At 47.4% G+C, this 15450-nt stretch overlaps 1 protein-coding gene across 2 annotated transcripts in view; it reads left to right on the forward strand.

Annotated features, from left to right (window-relative positions):
- COG4 (component of oligomeric golgi complex 4) overlaps positions 1-15450 on the forward strand; it is a 31359-nt gene that overhangs the window by 14800 nt on the left and 1109 nt on the right. For both annotated transcript variants that reach the window (XM_020963545.2, XM_020963546.2), the window contains exons 10-17: positions 1850-1968; positions 2741-2907; positions 4101-4266; positions 8158-8220; positions 11199-11315; positions 13546-13638; positions 14542-14625; positions 14738-14839. In XM_020963545.2, the coding sequence (XP_020819204.1) occupies positions 1850-1968; positions 2741-2907; positions 4101-4266; positions 8158-8220; positions 11199-11315; positions 13546-13638; positions 14542-14625; positions 14738-14839 (911 nt within the window). The remainder of the gene's footprint in view (positions 1-1849; positions 1969-2740; positions 2908-4100; positions 4267-8157; positions 8221-11198; positions 11316-13545; positions 13639-14541; positions 14626-14737; positions 14840-15450) is intronic.

Raw genomic sequence — 15450 nt, forward strand, 5'->3', positions numbered from 1 at the left:
GTAGGTCTAGCCTTGAATTAATATTAAAAAGAGGCTCTAGGGTATGATGCTTTTAGCTGTTGGCAGCTGTTATATAATTGCTCAGCTCATGGAACTGAGCTCATTTAGCAGCCTTCTGCTACTACTACTACTACTGCATTTGGTAGCCTACTACTAAACATAAGCAAGTCTCCTCCTAAGATACTTAGAGCCTAAGGAGCTTATCACTGTATTCATATTTAAATCACTATTGAAACGTGAGATGTTAACATTGTTATTGTTGTCTCAAATTGTCCAGTGACTTTGTTTTCCTGTTCTGGCCAATGGTGTGGATCTGCTACCCAGGGTTTTCTAGTAGTGAGATGCTCCTTTTGCCCCTCCCGGGGATGATAGCTGTTCCTGTGGTTTACTTTACTAAGTGGAGAGGGGTCATTTTCAGGGTCGTGGTGGTCTTTGTGCCTTCCAGAATCAGAGTGGAAACTGGGCTCGTTAGTTTCTATTATGTTTCTGCTTAGCAATTAGTCCATAGTTTTTGGCCGTGTCCCCAGCTCTAGCCAATGGTTAATGGTTCTTCTCTTACTTTGGAGGATTCAAGGAGAGCTAGCACCTCTGGTGTGAGGGCTTGCCAAACCCTTTTCAGGGATGCTTATCTTAGAGCATACTTTAGGGTTCTTTGTTGACAGACACCAATTGATCAACAGGCGTTTATTAAGTACCTACCATTTGCCAGTGCCTACAGTGTAACAATTTCTGCTCTTAAAGAACTTTCATTCAGAGGAGACAACATACATGGACGCACACATGTGTATGCACAAATGTAGGAGGCAGAGAAAAGCAGTCACTACAGTTAGGAGGCATTAGGGAGAGTTAGGTGGAAGGGGGTGCCTGAGCTGCACACTGAAGGAAATGAGGGATTCTGTGAGATGGAAGTGAGGTGTCAACTTGTCACCCAGGTCCCTCCTGGCTCCAAGAAGCTGTAGCGTGTGCAGTGGCCACACCCTGGAAAAACTGTCTCAGCCAACAGGCTAACCCAGTTGAGGGTAACCCCTCAAACCCTATGGTGAGTTACGAGGATGTGTACCCCAAGCAAGTGAAGACTTCCCCTGGCAGAATGGGAGGATGAGAACAGTTTGTTCCAATGGCCATGAAGGCAACTGAAGCAGGCACTGTGGAGCGCTTAGAGCTTGGTCAGACGTGGAGGATGCCAAGGTCATCCCCTGCATCCTGAGCCATCAGCAGTCGTCCCGACACTGGACTTTGATGGCTCTGGATGAGAGTGAGGCTGACGACTTTGTGCATCTCTGCCTTGCTCTGGTCCAATCCGTGAGCAAGTCAGAACGTCACCCCATCGTCACTGGTTCTTCTTGAAGATGAAGGACGAACAGAAATGTTTTCGATACAGTCTCAGATGTCTTCTTTTTTCTGGAGAGCTCCAGGGTTTCTTCTGATTTGAAGTTTTAGAAAGTCATTGTGGCCAAAAAGTAGAAGCTACACTGCCGGCCGTAGAAAGGCGATTGGTCGCGTCCCCTCTTTCTCTTCAGTCTTCTGTCTCCCACCGCGTGCTCTGTCCTGCAGCGCAGGGGCCTGTCCCCGCCAGCCTGCATGTCCCATTCTTAGGTTGTAGAGATGATCACAGGCTGGGCGCACTAAACCAGCGTGCTCCCATTCGAGTCAGGGCGCGAGCTGCCCCAGGCTCGGGCCCTCACCCAGCCTGTGAATCTGACGAAATGCCAGGTGGCCCTGGGACTTTCTCACGTAACCCTTCATCAGCTCTCAGTTTGGGAAAAGGAGGCATTTTCTTTTTTCTTTCTGAAGTAGCAGAGCCCCACACCCACTTTCCTCATCACGGCCGTATTGCTTGTCTCCGTAGAGCATCAGAAGGGTCTGGAAAAGCTGCTCAACAACTGCCTTCTGAGCTGCACCATGCAGGAGCTCATCGGCTGCTATATCACCATGGAGGAGTACTTTATGCGGGAGACTGTCAACAAGGTGGGCATGGCGCAGCTTAGCTTCCCTCGCAGCCTTGGAGCTCCGTCCCCACAGATGCATGTTTCTTTAGCTTGTAGGAAAGGGGCTCATGGGTACTGAGAATTCTTGCTGAGGCAATGCAGATCCTGGATCCACAGCTTGATAGTTTTATCAAGTTGTCTTTTACATATCACAGATTGTCTGTGCAGAGTATCAGCTTACATGATCCCCAGGTCATTGTCTGCATGAGAGACAGAAGGGGAGAAGATCCCCATAGTCCTGGCTGGCCCTGAATGGGGGTGCTGGCAGTGAATCATCTCCCTGCCTCAGATCTCTTCCCACTCTGGTCCATCCTCCAAACAGCTACCAGACTGATTTCCGTTAAGTGCAGGTCTGATCATGTTGGACCCCTAATCAGTAAACTCCCATTGCTTCTAGAATCAGATTTAGACTCCTCTGTTTAGCTTTTTAAAGTCCTTCCCAACCCGGTCTACACCAGTCTTTGCAGCCTCATTCTAGCTTCCTGCCTCCCACATTCTAGAATGGAGCCACGCTGGCCTTCGCTCTGTTCCTCATGCACCACACTCCACCTCCCATTTGTGCCTGTGCACCACTGTCCCTCATGCCCTCACGGTACTTCCTCACTTCCATCTCACAGAATTCCTCATTTCTTTCAGTGTGCAGCTCAAGCACCCCGTTCTACCTAGGTGTACTTTGGACCATCCCTCAGCAGTGGTATTCAGGCTGTGTTGGTCTCTAATGCATCCTTTCACCTTGACCCCTTGCCTTTTAGGCAGTAGCTCTGGATACCTATGAGAAGGGCCAGTTGACTTCCAGCATGGTAGATGATGTGTTCTACATTGTCAAAAAATGTATTGGGCGGGCCTTGTCCAGCTCTAGCATCGACTGCCTCTGTGCCATGATCAACCTCTCCACCACAGAGCTGGAATCGGATTTCAGGTACTATCGAACTCCTTAGAGGGATGCTGTGTTTTTCTGATTTGCAGGGTAGCTCATATTACCAGCTACATAAGGGGTAGTCTGTGGGTAAGGCAGAGTATGTGAATCTGCGAGGATTTTTTGTATCCCTGAACTATGATTTTTCTTTTCTTTTCTTTCTTTTTTTTTTTGGAGACAGTCGGGGTTAAGTGACTTGCCCAGGGTCACACAGCTAGTAAGTGTCAAGTGTTTGGTCAGAGGCCAGATTTGAACTCAGGTCTTCCTGACTTCAGGGCCGGTGCTCTCCCCACTGCACCACCTAGCTGCCCCGTTCATTTACTCTTGATCCATTTCTCCTTCTTCATTTTTTCCAGTGCCTTCAGTTCAGTTCTGCAGTGTGACTGTAAGGCCAGGTAGCCTTTGACCATAGTACTCAGCCATCCCTAAGTCAGTGTCATGTGACAGGGCTGGATTGGTTGAGGGAAAGAAGGTAGAAAGAAGATACACAAGGCAAGGGGAGAGAGAACAGTTCTTTCAGGTTGAGGCACAACCTCAAACCTCAGTTATGAGAATCATTGTTTCAGGAAGTTAGCTAGCAAGAGAGGAAGCTTTGGGAAAAGACCAGTCTTTTTTATGGGTCGTCCTTGCCATCTCTTCTGTTTCTAGGAGGAGATTTTCATCACTAACTCCTAAGGTGCTTGTATAGATAGAATCAGAACCAGCAACATTTTCTTGCTTTTGGGGGCAGAGGACACAGGAAAAGGGGCGGGGGGGGGTGCATCCCTGTTAGATGGCCATAGAAAAATGTTAGTACTAACAGGGATGACCACACCCTGGTCACACTACAAGAGCAGCGTGATGGCTGGTCATCGGGCAAAGCCAAGTCCAGGGGGTAGTCAGACTGCTGGGAACCAGTGGGGAAGCTGGTTTGCCAACATCTAGGACCTGATGGCTGAGGATCTGTTTCAGTGAGGGGTTGGTCTTGTTTTGTTACCTTTCCCCGTAATTGATGTTTTGGATTGGGTCTTTCTTTTCACCTCGGCCGTTACAGATCAGCAGTTCTGTAACTTAAGAGCCAAGCTCACAGGAGATCCAGGTTGGCACCAGAAGCCCCTGAGGCTGTGGGAGAGAGGTCTCGGTGTGGTCAGGGGCATCAAGAGTGGAGGATGAGGGCCCTCACTCCCTGCTCTGACTCTGTACCTCCTGCCCACCAGGGAGGTTCTGTGTAACAAGCTGCGGATGGGTTTCCCTGCCACCACCTTCCAGGACTTCCAGCGTGGGGTGACAAGCGCCGTGAACATCATGCACAGCAGCCTCCAGCAGGGCAAGTTTGATACCAAAGGCATTGAGAGCACAGATGAGGCCAAGCTCTCCTTCCTGGTAGGGTGCACCTGGAGCTCCGCTGGAGCCAGGCTCTGTTCCTTGGGGTTGGGTCGGAGTGGACAGGGTGGAAAGGAAATAAAAGCAAACGACCTCTAGCAAAGTCAATGTTCTTGGGAGAGGCTGAAAGCCAAGACTTTGTTCTTATAAAATTTCTGCAAAATGACATGGAGGAGTCTTCCATCTGTCTGAAGTATGAGCTCCTAAGGCTGCATCCCCTGGCCTATCCCAAGGTTCTCAGGGTCTTCCCACAAACATGTCCTCAAATCGCCTGGACCATGACCGCAGAGCCTTTACTTTGCCAACAGTTCTCAGCTCTGCAGTTTTCTCTCTGAATGCTGAGCCCGGGCTTCCTTCTGAGCTCTTCAGTGAGCCTGTAAACAGTCTCAACCTCACGTCTGTCCACAGACGCTAATTGTACCATGTGTGCCAAGACTCCCGACCAGATCTCTGATAGGAGAGCCCAGCATAGTGGGCATGCTCGCAGATCCCTTTGGACGCCACAACACTGTTTATAGAACGCATTTCCAAACAGTCAGTCTGCCACTGCTGATATGACTCTCTTAGCCACATTTTATAAGAAGGAGAAATGGATTTATAAAAAGTAACAGCTGACCTACCACTGAAGAAAGAGCCGAAGAGTCCTAATTCCTTGTTCAGTTCACTGATTTTCACTCTGCTTTAGAGTCGTACATAGTATGCTGTTTTCTCTTTTATGTCTTAACTATGCCTACCCACATTTGTCTGAGTCTGATATCCCTGTGCTCCAGTCATTCCAACTCTGCAGAGGCCAAAGTCTGTATACTGATGCTTCCTCATTTCTTACTTGGGGGGAGCCCACAGTTACCCTTTGTCTCCCTGAGCTAGGAAGGGGACCTTTTTCTCTCACTAGATATGAAGCTGGGATGACCCATCTGTTAGGATGAAAGAGATTAGCCCCAAATAGGCTTCCTTTCTGGAGGTCCCGTGTGTGGAAAATGTATAGTGTAGCACATATGGTCAGAAGCTGGCATAAGCCTTAGCTTCAGGGCCCCCATCTCTTTGCACAGAGGCTTAATGAGACAGAAGCCAGAAGACAAGCAAATGAAGATGATCAAGGCCATTTGTTTTATTGTGTTAAATGCTTAGTGACAAATCTCCAGTTATCCTGAAGCGAAATACTTAAAATGTCTTCACTCCCACTGCAGCTCTCGATTTCTCTTGTCATCTTGTCTCATTTGGCTGTCCAAGATGAAATCCTCCAATCGTCCTGACATATCATTCATTGTGAGCAAAGTGATAAGCCCAGTGAGCTAACCCCTAGGAAGGATTCTCACTGCAAAAGAAACTTTGAAGTCAGTCTCATATGAACACAATTGCATTTCTCCTTCATGGCAAGTTTTTTTTAAAACTTTAATAGCATTTAAAACAGGAATTTATTCACTTTTTTTTCCAGATTATTTGCAGCCATTTAAGAAAACTGAATGACTTGAGGGGGTAATTTTTAAAAATACTTAAAAAAAACCTTAATAACTATCAACAAAAACAATGTGTATATATATATATATATGTAAAACACATAAAACAGGGCAAAATCTTATACAAAGCACCTAACCTTTAATAATGCAGAGCCAAAATAATGTAATAAGCAAAATGAGATGTTTTGTGGATCCTTCTCAGATCTGTCCAAAATCCACTACCTTTGGCACCATTTTCCTCTTTTTTTCCTTTCCTTTTCATCTTTTTAAAATATAATTATAGTCATGATATCTACAGTTCTGATCACTTCATAAAGATTTTCTTCCATATTTCGTTATATGTTTCATATTTATTGTTTTCATGACACTATAGTATTCTATTCTATTAGTGTACTATAGTTTATTAAGCCTTTCTCCAAGTGTTGGAAAGATTTGCTCTTAGAGGGGCAGCCAGGTGGCACAGTGAATAAACTCTGGCCTTGGAGTTAGGAGGACCTGAGTTCAAATCTGCCTCAGACACTTGACACTGACTAGCTGTGTAACCCTGGACAAGTCACTTAACCCCGACTGCCTCACCAAAAAAAGAAAAAAAAAAGATTTGCTCTTACAAATGAGCAGCTGTGAATAGATAGATCGTTTTTCCATTTTTATGATGTTTTGGGAATAGAGTCCTAACAGTGGAATCACTGGGTCGAAAGTTTGGATGAGTTTTGTGACTCTTAGTGACAAATTGTTCTCCAAAATATTTGCCCCAGTCTGTCGTCCCTCTACAGTCTGCCTTTGTCAGATAGCCCTTAATGCCCTGAAAGCATCTTGTGCTTATTTTCCTTCAGTCATCATGACCAAGCAGTCAGTTTCATTGTCCACTGTGAGGTGATAGCCTGCCTCTAGGATCACAGAAGGTGATTCCCCTTGCTCCCTTCCCCCTCCCCATGCCCCTGCACCAAGCATGAGGCTTCATGCAGTCAGAGCAGTGACAGAGGTCTGGGTCACCAACACTGGTTTTCATTTTTGACAGACAGGAACAAGAAGGTCCTATGGGAAAGTCTGGTCGGTGTCCCTTTACCTGTATTGCTCAGAGATCAGAGATCACCCTTGGGGTCTATTAATGCCTTGAGCTGCCCCGGGCCCAGCTTCTCAAGCCTCCTCCATCTAACCATCCCACTTCAGTTCTTTTACCTCTTGCTTGGACTGTGGCAGTAATCTTAGGCTGCTCTTCCTGTCTCTAATCCCATTCCCTCCCCTTATTCCTCATGCCCCAATCCATCCTGTTCAGTCACCGGACTAAGCTTCTTTAAGTACGACTCCAGTCTTATCATTCCAACTCACAAACTTTCAGGGATACCTCAGGGACCATGCTCAAGTCCCCCACCATCTGGCAACTGCCAGTATTTCCACTTATCTCTTGCTGCTCCCCTGACCATACCCGCATCACTCTGGACTCACCACTGTCCCTGCCGTGTGCCTTGTGCTCATCCGATCCTCTCCCTGGGTCATGTTCTTTCTCTTCTGGGGATGCCCTCACTTCTCCCTTCATCTGACATAATCTTAGCCATCTTTACAGCTCATCTGGCCTCTGTTTCTGTGGAGCCTTCCCTGGGCCACCTACCTAGAAGTGATTTCCTCCTCTGAATTCCTATAGCACTTTGTACCTTTTGGCATCATTTTATCATCTGCTGACCTCCATTTAGGCTTCCTTTGGCTCTCATCTTCAAAATGAGAACTTCTTGGGGCAGCTAGGTGGCACAGTGGATAGAGCACCAGCCCTGGATTCAGGAGGACCTGAGTTCAAATCTGGCCTCAGACACATAACTCTTACTAGCTGTGTGACTCTGGGCAAGTCACTTAACCCCATTGCCTAGCCCCCCCCAAAAAATAAAAAACAAAATGAGAACTTCTTCCAGATACTATGATTAGAATTACTTGTACACATGTCCTGTTTCACATCTAGATGAGAAGCTTTAGGAGGGCAAGAGTGGTATCTCAGTGATCTTTGTAGTCTCTCCCAGGACCCTGTTTGGGCCCTTGTACTAATTAGGTCTCAAATGAAGGAATGGAACCACAAAAACCCTGACCTGGGGGCTGGTGATGTGGACCTCCGGGGCTTATCCAGCCCATGTCTGAGGCCCAGCTCGTTTGAAAAGGGATGTGGTGACAGTCACTCCTCAGAAGCGGGAGTGTTGCCCTCACTGAGTCATTGCTGACCTCCCTGTGGGAATGAAACCTGTTTCCTGGCCTTGTCAGATACTCATCCTGACTATTCTACCCTTTTAGCAGAAAAGCGCCCCCTCTAGGTGAGGCGAATCCTTGTCTGTCCCCTTAGGGAGCTGTCTTCCCCTGCCACTGAAAATGTGTCTGTCTGCCATTCCTGTGGGGCAATGCGCTGTGGGCCCTGACACCTAGGCAGCTGTGCTCGTCTTTCTTCCCTCTCCAGGTGACCTTGAACAATGTGGAAGTCTGTAGTGAGAACATCTCCACTTTGAAGACGACGCTGGAGGTATGTTGGAATGGCCAACTTTGAGCCCCTGATCCTACTGCAGTAGGGACTGTGGCTTTCTCCAGTATAAAGCAGGCTGCCAGGCACGTCGGTGAGGAAGGTTGTTTATTAATTGTGGTTGATCATCACAGGATCATAAATGTAGAGCTGCAAGGGGCCTTTGAGATCACTGGGTCCAGCCCTTTCATTTTGTAGGTGAGGCCGGTTAAGTGACTTGTCCAGGTTCATGCCACCAGTGCAGGCTCCAGCCCCAGCACTCTGTCTGCTACACCATGCCTCTCTTCACCAGCCTCTAGGGAAAGCTGGTTGCTAACATTTTATGAGCCAAACTAATATCCCGTAGCAGTTACTTTGTCAAGGATCAGTAAAGGAGAATCAGCCACATGACCTTCCTGCCCTCATCATGAATGGAAACTTAGCGGTGTTTGGCATGAGGCTAATGAAAGGAAGGCTGCTCTGCAGCCCCGAGGCAGTGCTGGACCAGGAGAAACAGTGGCAGTGATTCCTTCTGGCTGTGGAATAGAGCAAGCCAGAGGGGAGTGTGGGCATTGGGAGATGAAGTCAGCAGGGCAGTGGCCACTGGGACGCCTCGGGTGCCCCTGGGAGGAAGTGCAGAAAGGATACTGGGGTGCAGATTTAAAATCAATCACAACGCATTTGTTAAGCACCTACTGTGTACCAGGCACTGTGCTAGGTACTGGGGATACAGAGACGAGAGTAGAACAGTCTCTGCCCTCAACATTAGCTTGCAGTCTAATGGGAAACGGCATAAGTAGATACAGAATATCTAAAAAACGGATCAGAGGTGGTTTGCAGACTGCACTGACAGGTAGAAGGAGCGAGCTGGCCCTGGAGCCGAGTTGGAACAAAACCAAGGATTCCAAGAAGCGCAGTGAGGTGGGAGAGCCTCCAGGCCTGGGGAGGGCAGCCAATGCAGAGTCACAGAGACGGAGCAGTCATGTCTGGATCACAGAGTGCATAGAGGAGAGTTGCATGTACGAAGGCTGGGAAAGTGGCCAGCTTGTGAAGAGCTTTACATCCCAAAGAGAAATTTATATTTTGTTCTGAAGATTAGAGTTTATTGCCACTAGAGTGTCAGGTAGGGGGCTGACATGCTCAGTGTTGTGCTTTAGGAAAATCATTTTGGCAGGTGCGTGGCTGATGGCTCAGAGTGGGAGAGGGGCCTGAGGCAGGGAGGGAGCCCAAATAGCAGTCCAGGTGAGAGGTGATGTGGGGATGAATGAGTGGATGGGAGGGAGTCTGGGGAGCATATGCTAGGGATGTGGTGGAGATAAAAAATGGCACGTGGGGTAGGGCAGATGAGGATTCGAGGTCAACATACCTGCTGGACTCAAGAGGGTGATGGTGCCCTCAACACTAATCGGGAAGTTTGGAAGAGAAGAGGACTTGGGGGGGAGATGATGAATTAGAGATAATTACGGGACTTCTGTTTGAAATGACCAATAGGCAGTTTGTGGTGTGGGCCTGGAACTTGTGAGAGACATTAGAGCTGGATGTGTAGATGTGGGGGTCATCTTCTACATAGAGAGGGTACTTTTTTTTTTTTGCTTTTTTAGGCAATTGGGGTTAAGTGACTTGCCCAGGGTCACACAGCTAGCAAGTTTCAAGTGTTTGGTCTGAGGCCGGATTTGAACTCAGGTCCTCCTGACTTCAGGGCCAGTGCTCTATCCACTGTGCCTCCTAGCTGCCCCCTATAGAGAGGATACTTAAACTCATGTGAGCTAATGACCTGACTAGGTGCTCAGCATATGGTTTTAGGGTATAGCTAGTTAGTGGTTCTGACTCAGGTAATGAATCAGCAAAGGAGACTGGGAAGGAGCGGGCAGAGATAGTGTCAACATGTCAGATGTGTCCAAAGAAACAAAAGGGCAGCTAGACCTGTCACCTTTGCACTCTAAACCTCGGTGGGTACTTTGGAGGGCATGGGGCTCCTTCTCAAATGTATCAGTGCGATTTAAAAGATCATTCAGTTGTTCCTCTCTAGAATTCACTGCTCTGTTTTGAGAATTCCTGACTTTTCCCTTTCATCTGTTGTCATAGTATTTTGATGATAAACCCATTCAGGAAATCATCAAACTCAGATTTAACAGATTGGTTAGCCTGGTGCCACCAAAGAGGAAAAGACAAAAGAGAATTTCCATGGTGAGAACTGGAACATCATAGAGTCTCCTAAAAGGCCTTTAGAAGGCTGGAGGTACAGAGTTCTGGTGCAGCAAGGTGCTCGTGGATCATCTAGCCATAGATTAGACCAACAGTAGGCTTGCTTTAGAGCCTAAAGGCTAGAGATCGTCCAATTGGGCCCATTCCCTTCAGCTTCACAGATGATGACAGAAGCCCAGAGATGTGACCGGACGTGACATGACTAGTAATGGCAGAGGCAGGTCTCCCCTAGGGAGCCAGCAGGTATAGTGAAAGGACTCTGGATTCATGTCCTCACCCCAGACAAGTCACCTGACTCTCTGAGTCTCACCGGAGATGATAATGCTTACGCTGCCTATCTCACAAGGTGGTTGGGAATGTCTGGAAATAAAATGCTTTATAAATCTGAGTTGTTCTTAAGTAGTGAGAGGCTCCGAGCACCCCAGGACGGTGGGCCTGTCTCTCCATTACACAGCCAAGACCAGAAGCTTTATGTCCTGCTGCTACCGGGTGTGAACACTTGGAACACAAATGTAGCATCTTTTCCTAGCTCGTTTGTCTCTTTACTACAATTCTGAGATCAATAGCCCCATTTCACAGTATGAGAAATGGAGGTGCAGAGGCCATTGGGGAGAGGAAAAGGAGAGTTTCTTGAGTCGCATTTCATTCCCTTTCTAACACATTCCATCCCCTCCTAGAGCCACTTGGGATGAGAGGGAGGGCTGGTGTCGCCCTCATTTGTCAGAGATTGGCATTCTCTTTGCTTCATACTTAAATATGTACTATTTATAGTCTCTAAGGTTGTTTCTCTTCCCCAGAGTGACTGTACCAAGCTATTCAGCCAAGGGATTGGAGGGGAGCAGGCCCAGGCCAAGTTTGACAGCTGCCTCTCTGATTTGGCTGCTGTATCTAACAAATTCCGAGATCTCCTACAGGTAAGTGCCTGGCCAGGCTGCATCACCCTCCCCACCAGGACCAACGAGCCCCTTGGGCAGAAGGAGCCCATCTGTTGCCTTGAGAAAGCTGTTACTGGCCTCGTTCCACACAGCTTAGGAGAGAAGCAGTGGTGGCAGGAGGCAGCCCTCACTGCTACTGATGGCTGTCTCCCATGCCTGGAACCTCTCCCTCCTCATCGCCACCTGCTGGCGTCAAGTCCTAGCTAAAATTTCACCATCTACAATGTGCCTTTCCTGATCCCTCTTAATTCTAGGGCCTTCTCTCTGTTGATTATCTTCAGTTTATCCTGTTTACACCCAGTTGTTTGCATGTTGACTCCCGATTAGACTCAGCTCCTTGAGGGCAGGGACTGTCTTTTGCCCCTTTTTGTATCCCTTGCACTTAGCACAGTGCCTGGCACATAGTAGGTGCTTAATAAATGTTTATTGACCCACTGACTTGATTGGTTTTAACCTGGCTAGCTGGGAACCACAGTCATTGAACTCATATGGGTCCTTAGGAATAAAGCCTCAGTTGTTGGTGTGTGTGTTTTTAAAAATAAGTTTTATTGATGCCTTTTATTTTTACATCACATTTCTAGATTACATTGCTGAATTCCCCACCCTTGTAACAAAAGAGAAAAAGTTAAGTAAAAGCAATCCAACTGGTGCCAAAATAGTTTTTCTAATAGAAAAAAGAAAGGGAAAAAAATACAGCAAAACTGATCAATACACTAAAAAGTCTGGCATGTGCATCTTCCACACCTGTGGGCCCCTCTGCACAGGAGTGGTGGGGCCAAACTTGCTCTTTATAATTTTGCAGCATACATTTTCTATTCTCTTCTGGTGGTTGCTCTTTCCATTGGCATGGTTTTAATCATGTGCATTGTTTTCCTGGCTCTTCTTTCTTCACTGTATATCATGTATAATGTGTTCTGGACACATATATCTGGTTGGAGAGAACTAGAGGACATCCAGTTTGAAATGACCATATTGAGTTGAGTTGGGACATGTTGAGTTATATCAGTTCCCATAAGTCTTTCTGTGCTTCTCGGTATTTATCACGGTTGTCGTTTCTTAAAGCGTTGCAGTATTTCAGTTAACCATTCCCCAATTAATGTGGAATCTATTTTGCTTGCAGTTCATGGCTGCCACAAAAAGCAGTATAAACGTTTTAGTGTACTTGGAACCTTTCTCTTCATGACCTTTTTGAGATATATGCCTCGAAGGGGAATCTCTGGCTCAAAAAATATACGGACATTTTAGCCACTTTATTTTTATAATTCCAAATTACTTTCCAGAATGGCGATACTAATTTTCAAGTCCACTAACAATGCATTAGTGTGTATGTATTTCCACAACCCCGTCAACATTGATTATTCCCATCTTTTGCCATCTTTGCCAATTTGCTGGGTGAGAGGTGAAACTTCGGATTTGCATTTCTTTTATTAGTGATTTTGAGCATTTTTTCATATGGTTCTTAATAGTTTACCATTCTTTTTTTGAGAATTGTGACCACTTCCTTTCGTACAGTTCTTTTTTTGAGAATTGTGACCACTTAACTTTCTTTTCTTGATACATTAATTTTGTTTGCGCAAAAGTTTTTTCATGTCATGTAATCAGAATTATTCTATCTTTTGTAATTGCTTCCATCCATTGTTTAACTAAGAATGTATCTTATACCCATAGCTTTGAAAAGTGTGATTTGCTTCTTTTCCAAATTTTTTATAGTACTGAAAGGTCTTTAATATTTAGGTTGTATGTCGATTTTGAATTTGTTGTGGAGTGTGTTGTAAGATGTTATTAAACCCTTAGTTTCCTGCCTGCTCAGTGTTCTTATTCTCTCTTGGGGCAGGGGTACTTCAGCTTGCCAGGAGTCCCAAGGCACATGGTAACAGGAGGGTCAGAAATGCCTACATGAAATCCAAGGGGAAGCTCAGTCGGGCTAGCTGTTTGCCTTTAGAAATAAAGTGCTTTGCGTCATCAGACATCCCAAAGTCTACAGCTTCTATAAAAGGGTTCACCAAAACCTGTTTAGTCGACAAGCTTTTGATGGTCCTGTTCATCCTCACTGCAGATTCAGTGGAAGACCCTGGCCAATCAGCCTGCAGGGGAGCACTGTGTCCCTGGATCATAGGCTGCAGTCCCTGAGGAGGAGCGGGGCGGGGGGGGGGGATCTTGCAGCCTTCATCTGTCAGAGACATTTCATCCTGTCTTGTCCTTGATGCAGGAAGGCCTGACGGAGCTGAACAGCACTGCCATCAAACCTCAGGTGAAGCCCTGGATCAACATCTTCCTCTCTGTCTCCCACAACATTGAGGAGGTAATTCTGTACTGGGGACATGGTGATGATAGCAATAGCTAGCATTTAGATAGTGCTTGAAGCATTACAACGCGCTTTACAAGTATCCTCACAACCGTGGGAGGGAGGTGCAATTATTATCCCCATTTTACAGATGAGGAAACTAAGGCAGGCTGCTGTTAAACAATTTGCCCAGTCACCAGATAGTAAGTTTCTGCAGCAGGAATTCAACCCTCCTCTTCCTGACTTCAGGTCCAGTTTGTGACCCCCTGGGATGGCCCTGGGATCCCTGTGACTGGGCCATAGAGTATTGGTAGGGCCTGCTCACGGGGCTGCTTTGATCCCGCTGGTTTGCTGGCAGCTTCTCCTGCCTGCCTCGTGTTCTCACATCCCCCGTCACTCATTGGGAAGCAAGTTGTCTCCTCTGCATAGAGAGTGCTCTTGTGGAGGTTTTAATTAGGAGGGCACATCTGAAGGGGATTCTGCAGCTTCTCATTGCCTCATCCCCTTGTCTATAGAAAGCTTTTAGGTTTCTCTTGACATGTTCCCAACTTTACAGGCACCTAGTCCAGTACTTTCACTCCTAGAACACACATGCTAAGGAAGGAATAAAAGCGTTCAGAGCCCCAGCAGCATATCGTGTGGCCAAGTGCTCATGTGCGCCTTCAGTAGTGGCAGCAGGAGCCGAGTTCAAAGCCACGCTACAGGGATGAGTTGTTTCTTGGCTGTCACGTAACTGGGGCGTTACAGTCCTGCCATCAGCCTGCGAGCCCAGACTCTTTTAGCAGCATGAGTTGGGGGAGCAGGCAGTGATGTCAGAGAGCCCCGAAGGGATGTCGGGCTACCTGGTGGAGCAGACTTCATTGTGTCCTGTGGACCGGAGGCAGACATGACACTGAGCTTTGTTTTCCTTCCCAACATTAGGAAGAATTCAATGACTATGAGGCGAATGACCCGTGGGTGCAGCAGTTCATCCTTAATCTCGAGCAGCAAATGGCCGAGTTCAAGGTGAGCATCCCGGGCCTCAGAACTTTAGAGCCGTTCCCTGCGGGGCCTTGGGTCGGGGCAGCTTCAGCCTGCAGGGCCTGGTGCCCTAAGCTGATGTCCATTCTCTGTGTAGGTCGCACTCTCCCCCGTCATCTACGACAGCCTCACCAGCCTCATGACTAGCCTCGTTGCGATTGAACTGGAGAAAGTGGTGCTGAAATCCACCTTCAACAGGGTAAGGCCCTTGTGGCATGTGGTCAGAGCCCTGCCCACCAGCTTCTCTCCCGAGGGAAGGCCCTCCCATGGGACCAGCCTCCTTGGCCTGACTTCCAAGCTCACACTTGCTTGCTTTTCCGGCCTTCTCCCCTCTTATTCCCCTCCTTCCACTCTCTGCCTCGGCCACACCAACCAACCCGCTGTGTCCTTCAAACATGAAGTGTCCTGTGCTCCTTCCATGCCTTTGATCCCCCTGCCTGGTGGGATGCCCTCCTTCCTTCTGTCCCTGCTTAATTCCTCTTTTTTTTTCTGGTGAGGCAGTTGGGGTTAGGTGACTTGCCTAGAGTCACACAGCTAGTGTTAAGTGTCTGAGGCCAGATTTGAACTCAGGTCCTCCTGACTCCAGGGCCGGTACCCCTTGCTTAATTCCTGTTCACCCTTTAAAACTGCTCAAAACCACGTCCTCCATAAAACTTGTCCTCCTTCCTCTGGTCCATAAATAATGAGCCTCCTGGGCCTCACATAACAACTTGTTTGGCATGCTTTATTATGGCTGTGTTCCATGAGGGGAGGGGCTGTGCTTGGAAGTCTCTACATGCCTGACCCCCACCCCCACCCCCACCCCATTCA

The sequence above is a fragment of the Phascolarctos cinereus genome, unplaced genomic scaffold, assembly GCF_003287225.1.
Source record: "Phascolarctos cinereus isolate Bilbo 61053 unplaced genomic scaffold, phaCin_HiC Scaffold_2;HRSCAF=192, whole genome shotgun sequence".
Classification (NCBI taxonomy): Eukaryota; Metazoa; Chordata; class Mammalia; order Diprotodontia; family Phascolarctidae; genus Phascolarctos; species Phascolarctos cinereus.